This window comes from Neodiprion virginianus, chromosome 2, assembly GCF_021901495.1.
Source record: "Neodiprion virginianus isolate iyNeoVirg1 chromosome 2, iyNeoVirg1.1, whole genome shotgun sequence".
Lineage (NCBI taxonomy): Eukaryota > Metazoa > Arthropoda > Insecta > Hymenoptera > Diprionidae > Neodiprion > Neodiprion virginianus.
Window position 1 is genome coordinate 5,757,434 of NC_060878.1, and position 12,196 is coordinate 5,769,629.

Consider the following 12,196-nt stretch of genomic DNA (forward strand, 5'->3'; position numbering starts at 1 on the left):
TCACCTGTACCAGTTTTCCAAACTGAAAATCTACATTTGCTTCCTCTTCCTCACCGCTTTTTCAATAGAATGAAAACAGTGCCGAATCACTTGTTTCGTCAACAGGTATGAAGATTTGGTTGCAGGTGGAATAATTTAATTAGAAAGATTTCATTCGATTTAATTGAAATTCATTATTATTCTGACAAAGTTGAAGTGTGTAAAGTCTAGTTTCCAGTTCACCCGACTATTCTTAATTTGTATTTGGCACTTTGACCAAAAAAAAGATGTGTTGGAAATTTATTAGAACGTCGTTATTTTATTATACATAATATTTTCAACACTTGATAGCCTGGTATTCCTATTGTAATTTATATCGAAGATATAATATGTAGTGTTTGTCTGGGGCTTCTTTTATGCTACGGCTGAGTACATACATACTTTAATAAACGATGAGCTGAGCAAGTGTGTGTATATATGTAATAAGAAAAAAAAACAAAAAAAAAAATGCAAGCACGCCTTGATAAATGTAACCACAATCACATCGAGGAATGATTATATTTTACTATTACTTCATTATCATTCAATATCAACCAGACGTCGGAGAACGCGAGAGGACGTTTTTCACGGTCGAGACAATTCATTATTATTATCATCAACAATGCATCGCTTGAATTACGTATTTCAGGACAATCTGGAAGGATGAAAAACGACGAGTCGCTAAACTGTGGCGTCGAGCTTCCCAATGACGTAACAAATTTTTCTCCGAGCTCTCTCTACCGCCTCATCATCGATCTCGTAATAGAAGACAAACCTGACGAGTCTGGAGTTGATCGCCAAGCTTCGCACGATGGTTCGATCATCCGGCACGTCGTCGATGACCCATTCCAACCTGTCGACAAAATTCTGTGCGGTAATGTCCTCGGAATTGATATTGACCATGACCATGTTTGTCGCGGTGGTTTTCAGGTTGACTGAAAACGTCTTGGAACCCAAACTGTTAATGGTTTCTCCAATGAGAAAAGCTCGCCTGTGGTCCTCCTTCAGGAGCTGAACACCTTGTTCCAATGCTATCAGTCCGGCCGCGGCCAAAACGCCTACCTGCCGCATCCCGCCACCCAGAACTTTCCTGATCCTCCGCGCCTTTTCGACGAAGGATCTGCTTCCACAGAGGAGGGAACCGGCAGGGGCTCCAAGTCCCTTGCTCAGGCAAAATGTTACGGAATCGCAACCGCGGACGATCTCTTTCGCCGGAAGGCCCGAGCCGATTGCGGCGTTCCAGATTCTGGCGCCGTCCATGTGTAGCTTGAGGTTGTTCTCCTTTGCGAATATAGACACTTCGTCAATCCAGGATTGCGGCAATATCTTCCCGTTGAACGTGTTCTCGATGAGGACAAGGCGTGAGATCGGCTCGTGTAGACGGTCCGATCGCAGCCGGTTTTTCAAAGTCTTCAGGTCGAAGGTCCCGTCCGCGTTGTTTGGCAACGTACAGAGCATTACTCCGGCCAACTGAGCTGCTCCACCCTGCTCGTGCAGAAACGTGTGAGATTCTTCGCCGCAGTAAGCCTCACTTCCTCGCTCGTTGCAGTGGTTCATTACTTGTAAAATAAGAAACGTATAATGAAATTGGCGCATCTCTACTTTGGGTTTGTTGCGGATTGCTGGAAGTCGCGGAATCTGAATTGTAATCTGGAATCGAGGTAATACAAGAATCATGAAGCATGTACCATGACGAACTCCACGACCGAAACTTATGAAATTTTGAAATTTCCATATATTTTCGTTACCTATAATATAAGTCTGCGCTTCGCAGGGCTTATATCAATTTGCGATAGCTATAAAAATGGGAACTGCGCTGATTAGTCGTTCATGTACTTACTCGCTATGAGATTCCCCATGGTACCGGAAACAACGAATAAGGCGGCCTCCTTGCCGAGGAGAGCAGCAGCCTTATCCTGAAGTTCTGTAACAATCGAAGCAGATATTTTCTCTCATTGTCAGTTACGAAAAATGGAAAACAGTTTTAACCCCACGGAGATGACCAAAAACACGTACCTACAACGGTAGGATCTTCCTCGTAAACGTCATCGCCAACTTCGGCGTTAAACATGGCCTGCCGCATGGCGAGTGAAGGCCTCGAAAGCGTATCGCTTCGCAGATCGACGATGGTGGCCTGGATCACAGATCATCGTTGAAGGAACATTGTACAGATCTAGAGAGTGTGAAAACCGAGGTGATAACTCACATTTTTCTCGTCGGCATAGGAGTATATCTGATTTCCGGCGATCCCTCCGTAGGACGACATTTTCTCTTCGATTTAACGTCTGTGGTCACAACTAGTTTGCTCAGCGGTGCGGGGACTACTGTATGAAAATTGCAATAGCCGCTATGGTCGTGATGAACGCAACAGCGCGATAAGTAATCAAACCGTTACGAAAATACAACTGATAATTCCTACAACTAAGCGTGGAAACGTCACATAGACAAATTTATGCAGCCAGAATCGGAGATACGATCAGCGTCAAAGTACAGCGTTGGACAAGAAATATGGACGGGCTGCGGTCAGAGATACATGACATGTACGTATCCGAAGAAGAACGTAAACCGCAACAGTACTACGTAATATCATCCGAGCTCTACAACCGGGGATGCGCAATTGAATTTGTCGTTGAACATGATCCGGTGATGCGAGGAGGTGTGGCCAACGCTGTGCAGCGAACGCGATAAAGGTCGTTGCTACGCCTGGACCATATGGTATACTACCTTATTGGTTAAGGTCCGGGACCAGCCGTCTGTATCTGCACAAGCCTGTGTCAAGTGCTCCCCTCAACCATATGCAGGCGATCGGAACAATCATTCGCGGACTTGTATAATCAAGTTGCGAAATTATCTCCTCGGGGGCTGAATCGTAAACGAGAGGTCAACGCATGACTCGAACTCGTAAATGAGGTTGAAGGAATAGAAAAAAAAATGTTTTTATTGCCTATGATATCATTGTATGTATGTGCATTCTATACACACGCATGCATAACGTTCAGACTATGGGGTATCAATTATTGTACTCATCCCATTTTATTTCCAGGAAGAAAGATATTTATCAGTTTATAAAAATGTTTATGTTATGATAAAATCTGCGTGGCTAGAAGTGATATTTAAATCCTTGTAAATTACAAGGATCAAAGTATTGGTTCAAAGTCGAAATTTATGGAAAATAAAGGGCCTGTTTTTACGGTTCGCTAATTATCGTAGGAGGCGACGAAAATCGCGTCGCTTCACGCCAACACGTGACATCGAGGAGGAAAGGAAGTAAAAAAAATTTGAATAAGCGTATCTACGTTTGCATAGTTTTAGCATAAATTGCGTCAGATTAGTCGTGGATATTTGAATGAGTTATCTTGGATTTAGGATAAAATGGTACGGCAGAGCGACTTGTTGGCGCGTTAATTTCGACGAGTATTTGAACGACGAGACTGGTAATCGTGTTAACGGGTGAGTTTTACGTTGTAAAGAATTGAATTTAAATTTGAAAACCGACGAACCGCCATTATAACGATATCACGTGATCCAGTCGCAGCCTGCACGTAGAGGCAACAAGAAGCCCGCGAATAATTCAAATTGAGAAGTACGGCATGATAGGCAACGGCCATAATGATCGTTCTGAATAACGGACAATATAATCTTATCAATGACGTTTATTCAAGCCACCGCTATATTCGCTCATTTAGTTCTGCAGCCCAAATTGGTATATATAAATACTCCATTGATTATCTGAAATCAAACCACGGTTATTTTCGCAAACAATTCAACATATATACGTGAGCTGTGATCAATCTTGACAAATATGGAGCTAACGCATTTATATAGCCGTCATTATGAGCAGTTTAGAGTTTAGACAGTTCAATTTATATACCGCCTGGTTGCCTGCTTGCCCTCCCGCCGCGTCTTGTAGCCCCGACCGCAATTCGTTTAGTTCTGTAAGTACGAGGTAAAAATATTGCTCCATTGGTAGAAGTACGACGATAAATAAAACGAACTTAAATTCAAGATAAAATGTGAATAATTTTGTTATATTTATATTTTATTTTCCAACTAGAAACGGAAAGCAATGGAATACGAGATCGTTTTACCGTTCTCAGCTGATGTCATGTCTGGGCTCTCATATACCAAAAAGAGCGATACACACGCACTTGATACAGTAATGCGGTTTGGCCGAATGCTGGAAATGACCGCGGCGTCGAATTGTAGTAGGAGAATTGCATGTCGGGAACGACAAAGACATAACTTTCTCGGCTCGACTGGTGCAGATTTCACAATATTATACGTATACATACATACACGTATTACCACCGTTGAGCTTAGCTTGCCCAAATATGGTCGCTTATTCGTAATGTACGACGAAAAACCATCGTGCATGATTAAGCGCTGGATGTGTACAAGATTATATGCATAATATATATGAGAATACGAACGATGAATCCATGGCCTTAAATCGCACGAAAAATGATCTCCGATTTGGCACATCCTATCCTATATGTATAACAGCTGCTTTCGATGTTTCGCCATTGCATAGACTACCGCGCAAAGAGAAAAGAGAGAGAAAAAAAATCATACAAAATTCGTTACGCAAACGATCCGCGTTTCAAATTGCACTGCGGTTATATGTATACATACGGTATACGAACTTCGCAGTAGTCCAAAAAGGGTCTGAAGGATCGTGAAACTTGCGGAATTTGACGCGCGTGTACATATCGACTGTGTGTGTGTACATAGCTGTTGACACACACGTTGTTACAATATATGTTGCGTCATAAAATAAAACCGACATATCTTCCATATTTGGAAACGAGACATGAGTCACGAGTTTTAACCGCCTCTATACATACTAGAAACCAGGTTAAGACGATCGTATACATTATATACGTATATATATTTTTCCCTCTGGTTGTAAGAAATTGTAATGTAATTCATCGCAGGTATTCGCACACGTAGTCGCGACATAGTCCCACATATCCATTTTCGGAATTTCGCCAATTATAATTATACCTATATCGCGACTCCTAGTCCAGAATGTAAAAATCTATTTCATTCTTCTCGCTAGAATTCATGTCTTTCTTTTCAGAGAATTTTAAAAAAAGTATGTCAAATAGGATTGTAAAGAATTCGCTACTTTGTTTTCAATGAAAATACTCTATACACATCAATATGAAAGGTATGTACATACATATACATACAATTGAACAATTCAAAATGCGATACTATACGCAACTCCCCGATGTTTCGTATCGAATACCTACGAATGAATACAGGTTTAGTTTGACACAGGCAAAAGTCCGTTGAACCGTTTGAATTTCGAGTTTGCGTCAACGGATCGAACGTTCGAAACAATTGGCAAAGCGCGTTTGGCGGTAATTCGTAATTAGAATGAGCGCAGCATATAAGATTCGCGGTATGGAATATGCGGCGTATGCGATAAAACATCATAATTGCCTTATTATGTATTTAATTCAACAAGTTTCTGAGCCACAAATTCGTTTAAATCGACTTCAGCGCGCTCTGAACCTGGTTTCGTGAAGTTTGAACTTCGGGAGTGGCAAGCATGGCGAGTTTGACGGTCTGCAACAGACGTTAACGAATATTTCGATCACCTGGCGTTAGGAGAGCCAAGAACTTCCGCTGAGACGGCTGAGACCTTCTCGTGGCATCCAGGACTTGAAATATTCTCAAATGAAAAGAAAGAGAAAATAAGTAAAACTACAGATGGTGCGTCGTCACGCGTTCGTCGAATCGCTTTAAGTATAAAATTCCGCGTACTAAAATCGACGCTTCCCTGCAGCTCACCTGTAAAGCCGAAACTGTCGTTAGCAGTGTCTTAATTGTCGATTTTTGTTGAGGGGCTGGAGGGAAGAGACGGTTCTCAACAGTTCAATTAGCCAAACGATCAAGCTTCGCGTTCGTGCGTGTGTTGTACAACGCAACACGTGACACACGAATAACCGCACCCGGCGATTAATCGAAACGTGGTGTGCAGCGTAAAGGCCGTTGTTTTGACCCATGAATAATAATCCAACAAGAGGGTAAACTCGATCTATTAACCAAGATCGGGGTAAGCTACGATCGATTTGCGATCGTGTGATTGCGTAGGCGGATAAATTCGTGCTTGATTATCTGCGGGAACGCGTTTAACGCGGTCAGTTTTGCAGAATTTTCACGAGGTAAATAATCGAGGGTCCGGAATCGAGAGTCGCCCGACGGACGACACACGGACGAAAGCACGCACACAGACGCAAAAGAGCGGCGACAGCCGCGCGGTGGCTCGGCCGACGGGCAGAGCGACAGGCAGCGAGAAGGCAGGCGAGAGTCGGAGAGTAAGACTCGCAGAAGTAGAGTGGCAACGGTGGAGTCCGGTGGGTTTGAAGTTGAACGCGAAGGGAAAGAGAAGTGTTGTCTTGGTCCCGCGATCGCAATCGGGGCTCGATATCGCAACGCGGCGTATTTGAGGGAGTGACCGACCGGTTGTCCGAAGGAAGCGTCGCGTGAACCGGCGGGTAAAAATCGTTCGTATTTTAAACGGGGGAAAAACGGTGTTCGTGCGGCTACTGGCGCATTGTCGCGCTAAACAAAAATGGCGGACGGCGACTCGAGGGTGGACCGGTCTGATCCCGAGCTGAAATACCTCTCCGTTGATAGGAACAGCTTCAACGATCCGGCCACGCAGGCGGAATGGACGCAGAAGAAACTTGTCTGGGTGCCGCACGAGTCCCAGGGATTCGTTGCCGCCGGTATAAAGGGCGAACGCGGCGACGAAGTCGAGGTCGAGGTCGCCGAGACCGGGAAACGCGTACTAGTCGCCAAAGATGACATACAGAAGATGAATCCGCCGAAATTTGACAAGGTCGAGGACATGGCTGAGTTGACCTGTCTCAACGAAGCGTCCGTGCTCCATAACCTCAAAGATCGCTACTACTCGGGACTGATTTACGTGAGTACTCGCTTCCTTCCTTTCCTTCTTTCTTTCTCATCTTCTACACGCTCTCTTCAAGATATCGTCCCGTTCCTCGCCTTCTCTCATTTCTCTGATCCTCCAATTCTTGCCTCTCCCCACCTCCTCAGTCAGTCTCCTCTCATCTTCTCGCCTCGCCGCTACTCCTGTGTTTACGCGAATGTTTACCGTCGGCTCCTCCTTCCGTCTCATCTCGTTATTCCTTAAAGTACATACAATATCCACGATCGGAAGACAAGGAGTCGAAATAAGACTTAAGAGTACAGATGGTGATACGGTGTGTTCCTAAAACTGGTTTCGTGTCGTTTGATAACGCGACTAGTAACAGAGAAAAGAGAGAGAGAGATAGAGTGATAGAGGAGAAAAAAAGAAACAGGTGATTGCGGCTTTCTTTCCCACAAATTCCAAGTTCCGTGTGACAAACCTCCTGCTTGAAGTTGAATCATGGTACCGCGATGCGTCAGAGTTTCGGATAGAATATTTTACAGTTACTTTTCGTCACCCGCAGAGAAACAGAATGCGATGTGTATATGTAAAAGTGGTGAAGAGACATTCAAATTTTCCCGCCAGCTGGTAACTTTTCGCTAAATAATTCATTTGCCAATTTGCGGGATTATTATACCTGTCGGAATCGGCAGGACACTTTGTCGTCTGCTGTCACCGGCGACGATACGTTATCAGTCGAGTCTCGGTGCCACAGCCACCTTGTACAACGAACTAATCGTCGTGAGTCAATTTTGCAAGTGAAATTATTGCGGGAAGTTGAAACGTACTTCTTATCGCGATCGAACTCGAATCCCTGATAAGGTGACGAGAGAAAAAAAAACTTGCTTATCCGAGCGAGAGTGAGCTTTTTCACACAACGCGTGCGACGCCTCTCTCCCTCTTTCTCTCTCTTTTTCTTTCTTTCTTTCTCTTTTTCGCTCTCTCCGATCCCGAGAGAGGATAGAGACTCTCCTCGATGACGACCGTCTTTGTTCGGGGGCTCCGCCCATCCGTACTGCACCGATATTTCGTTCGTTACCCTCGTGCTTTATTTCTTCATCTTCTTCTTCTTCTTCTTCTGCCTTCTTTCCAACAAAAAAAAATTCAAGAAAGAGATGCACGTCGGCGGATCGACCTGAGAATTTATTTATCCGCTGTTCGCAACAACTTCGCGTCTCGATCTTATCTAAATATCTGATTTCTCTCTCGCTTTGTTCTTTTGCTTTCAGGTGTTTCACGTGAAAAAGATATCGTATTGAAGTTAGTAACGTTATCGTAACGATTCATGCCGAGGAAAAACCGTTATTTCAATGAGGCTGAAGTTAGTAACGAACTAGCGTAACGAAACATTGCGGGAATAAAAACACTACTTTGCAATTTTAGTGACTTTGAAGGTGCTAAGTCTTGAAAACATGAATTGCTTTTGACTTGTTATAATTTACTGCATTTCAGAGACTCCTACAATTAAAACTTTTTTGAATTATCTGAATGTCAGTATACCGTAATAAAAGAAAAAATACTCATACCTGCTTCCAAAATCTTAGTTTCTTAAAAATCATTGTGCAAAATTAAGAAAATAGTGATTTTTGTCCCCAATATTTCGTTAAGATAACGTTGATAACTTCAACCTTGTAAAAAAGAACAGCAATAAAGCCCGTCAATTTATCTCGAGGTTCTCCCTAATCGCCAAATCCCCAATCGAATTCTGCTTACTACATGTGACTCACTCGTAGATCAACCTAGAGATTTCTCATCTGAGAAATCGTTTAAAATACATTTTCAATCATTCTCGAGTATGTAGTTTCGATATCCAGAGACAGCCAGTCAGTCGATGACTTCAATCAAACTTCCCGGAACTCGCTGTCATCAGTCGTTCGATTTCGCTCCGTAAATTCTTCACATCTTTTCTGGGATTTGATTTTTCATCGCGGTTTTTCCAAAATTTAAGTATCCCACGGACTCTTAAAAAAGTCCAATGTCCTCTATTTTAGTTTTTTGATCTTCTTTACCTTTCCCCACCCTTTTATTCTATTCATTCATTTATTATACATCGTTGCAGTAGCCACGACTAAATATGTGCGCGATTTGAACGCGGCTGTCAGCCTGACAGATTCTCTCTATCGTCTCCTCTCTTCGTCTCAGCTTCTCTTCTCTTCTTCAGCTTCGATGCTGCAAAGCGTCTTATAATACTGCACGTATCTCATCTCTCGAAACGACGTCGCGCCTCTTCAATGTTTACATACACACACACACACACGATTCTTCTTCGGTGTATATGTAGCTAATTCTGTTTGCACGTCGGTTATTATTAATAACGATGTATTGGTTTATAACAAGTACAGCACATCGGATTCATAATACTCCGTTATACCGACATCTGGCTACTAATGAATCACGATGCAAAATGGGGGAGTGAAAAAAAAATATTACTGTTGTCTAAAAAAGGCTCAGCTGCAGGACCGTACAAGTTAATCTTAAAGAATGGGAGATGTGAGAGCGAGAAAATCGTGAATTTTTTCAACGGCAGAATCCGGTTAATGATTACATCGCATTACTATTTTCTTTTATTTCTTGACGATAAATTATTGTATAATATTTTGTACAATTTTCGTCGCTTATAACCAGATGGATTTTTGCAATTAGCTTTCTGACTATAATTAATCGATCATGAGATAGAGAAAAGTGGAAGAAAAACGCTTGAAAGCAGTTCGCATACATTACGACACATGTACGTAATTACATTTTGGACTATTTTTAAAAACTATCGATTCGTTTATCGAGAAAATCCGCCTACAAAGTCAATTCGTCAAACAATGTCAGCTAGTCGAACGAACGGATAACGTATCGTCGACATTCATTTCATAGAAGAAATAGTAAAACCAATCGCTATCCCTGTCTCGCAAGAAGTTAGAGGGTGAAAAACGATATGCGACCTACGATTGTACGATATATCTATATTTATTCCGCCTAAACATATGACGATTACGTATCGAATTTTAATAACGCTTGGTACAAAAAAAGAGAGAGAAAAGGACACGAGATAAGATAAGGAATTCCTCGTGTATTTAAACAGCTAGCGTCAACAGCTGTTTCCTGAAAATTCTCTTCTTTTCTCTTTTCTCTTTTTTTTTTTCTCTCTTTTGTTTGTTTTATTTTTCGTTTCATTGATATTCTGTTATATACCAACCAACCAACCAACCAACCACCCACAATGAAAACGCTACCGACTTGTACTTACTCTATCTCTATAAATAGGTATATATAGGTACACAATACACGTATTATGTGTGTATGACGAACTTACGCCTACTATGGCTGTTCCATATGTCGTGTTGTTATTATTATTGTTGTTGTAATCACTACGGAAACTTGTATTTTACATGTACAAGTACCATTAACAATTCAAACATTTTCGTAATTCCGGTTTTTACACGTAAATGAAAAAAAGAAGAGAAAATCAAACAACAGAAAAAAGAACAACAAAAAACAACAGAATTTGCCATAGAAAAAGCTGAACACTCCTTTTCGGAATATGGATAAGGATGTCTTTTTTTTTTTACTTTTGAGAGTTTACCGTTCAGGTTCTTCAGGCTGCGGTGAATTTATTTAATATCTTTAACGAATTTTAAGCTTCTTATCCTTTTTTTTTTTTTTTTTTTAACCCGTCAAAGTGAGACGCGTGAGAGAAGTTTACTTTTCCGACTCATGTTTCTTTTATCTTTACATCGTAATTTCGATGATCTAAGATGTTTTATTTTTGCTTCATGATTGTTTTATAATCGCAAGTTTAAAATTTTTAAACAATGTTTTGTGTACTTTTTACCTGATTCGTCGATTTCAGTCTTATCGCTTATGTAAGTGCATTTGCACTGGCTTAAGAAGATGCTAGCTATAATGAGTATTCACCGATTGAAAAAATAATAGGACAAGTTCCGTTATTATAATCCTCACGACTTTAGTATTTCAATTTCTTTTTTTCTTCTTACATCCTTTCTTTCATTTTCGTTGTTCTTTTTTTTTTATAGATTTTCATCGGTATAACGAATTCCTGAATCTTCCTTAATTCTTGAATAATAAGATAGGCTATATTATACAAGACATGCGGCATCGGTTTGGTTGAATGAAAATATCTCTTTAATTTTCGAAATTTAAATTCAAACTTTGTTTAAGATATAAAAATCGTATTTATTATAATATACGGGAATTTTATGCTATAATAAACAAATTCATTCTTAGACAAATCGCGCGGATCTTCTCTCACGAACAACCGAATGCCCTTTTCAAATTAAAAATAGCTAAGCAATGACGAGATGAGCGAAAAAATGATTAGAACAGACAAAAAAAACCGTCAAATATTTGCTCCAACTATTTCATCCTAAAGATGAGTCCTCTCCTGTCTCTAACGGCTTCTGCTTCTCCTTCTCCTTCTTCTCATGCTCATGTTGACTGAATCACTCATCCATGACTCACGAATATCACCAAGAAGAACGCCCTGGTCGATAAAGATTGCTTAGCAGACCACGTCTTGTTATTCTCTTTTTTTTTTTATTAGATCCTATTATTCATAGTCAATTCGTAACTCTTCAATCAGGGTGGACACACACCTGAAAAACCTGGAATTGTCTTGGGATTTTTAATTTGATCATGGAAAAAAACTGAAAATATCAGTTTTCTATAACGGAGATTAGAAATGATTTTTTTTTATTTAGGCAACAAGTTTACTTTTTTTCTTCAGATTGTTTCCTTGTTCGTAAAAAATCTCGTTCGAGTGAGAAAATACTATTTTACACTTTTTCATTATATTTCCTAGGTAAAGAAATCGTTTCAAACACTTGGCAATTGTTTCTCCATTACGCGATCACTGAATGAAAAATACCACAGTTGAAAAAAAAAACTTACAAAAACACTATAAAAAATACACGCAGCTGATGATTTTCAATCACTTTTAGCTTGTGAAAAACTCTCTATTTTTCGTACTTTTTCTTAAATTTGGCGAAAAATTTTTAGTAAAATAAGTTATGCTTAATATCTCCGTGTTGCTGGTTCCGATAGTATACTGATAGGTTTTCAATACTCGAGATTAATTATTGCGATCATGTAAATTATTATTGTTCGAAACAAATCGATGCAAAACAGTCGTAAAAATTGAAGGAACGATTCATTTCCGAGAAATGATTTTTTTTTTAGGCCTCACTGATTACGAATCTGAAGTCGGATTTAAAAAATTTAAGA

At 40.6% G+C, this 12,196-nt stretch overlaps 2 protein-coding genes across 5 annotated transcripts in view; one reads left to right on the forward strand and one right to left on the reverse strand.

Moving 5' to 3' along the window:
* Nucleotides 1-72: 72 nt before the first annotated feature.
* LOC124298201 (probable low-specificity L-threonine aldolase 2) lies at nt 73-3,443 on the reverse strand. 2 transcript variants are annotated; one of them, XM_046749899.1, is made up of 4 exons: nt 2,743-3,443; nt 2,035-2,191; nt 1,859-1,942; nt 73-1,577 (listed from the first exon to the last, which is right to left on the reverse strand). In XM_046749899.1, the coding sequence occupies exons 2-4, from the start codon at nt 2,099-2,101 to the stop codon at nt 700-702; spliced, it is 1,029 nt and encodes a 342-aa protein (XP_046605855.1). In that variant the 5' UTR covers nt 2,102-2,191; nt 2,743-3,443; the 3' UTR covers nt 73-699. The 2 variants fall into 2 exon arrangements, with proteins under 2 accessions (XP_046605855.1, XP_046605854.1); XM_046749898.1 differs by having other exon boundaries at nt 2,035-2,152; nt 2,225-3,442.
* Nucleotides 3,444-6,303: 2,860 nt separating this feature from the next.
* Nucleotides 6,304-12,196, forward strand: part of LOC124298199 (myosin heavy chain, non-muscle) — a 38,338-nt gene continuing 32,445 nt past the window's right edge. For all 3 annotated transcript variants that reach the window (XR_006906747.1, XM_046749891.1, XM_046749893.1), the window contains exon 1: nt 6,304-6,958. Coding sequence is in view for 2 of the 3 variants with exons in the window: in XM_046749891.1 (XP_046605847.1) it covers nt 6,602-6,958 (357 nt within the window). In the remaining variant the exon portion in view is untranslated. The remainder of the gene's footprint in view (nt 6,959-12,196) is intronic.

Bases quoted from the DNA above. Each gene is read 5' to 3' on its own strand.
- LOC124298201 (XM_046749898.1), bottom strand. From the start codon at position 2,284: ATGTCGTCCTACGGAGGGATCGCCGGAAATCAGATATACTCCTATGCC. The intron at 1,943-2,034 runs GTACGTGTTTTT...CGATTGTTACAG, and splicing joins GGAAGATCCTACCGTTGTAG to AACTTCAGGATAAGGCTGCT. The intron at 1,578-1,858 runs GTAAGTACATGA...TTATTTTACAAG, and splicing joins CATGGGGAATCTCATAGCGA to TAATGAACCACTGCAACGAG.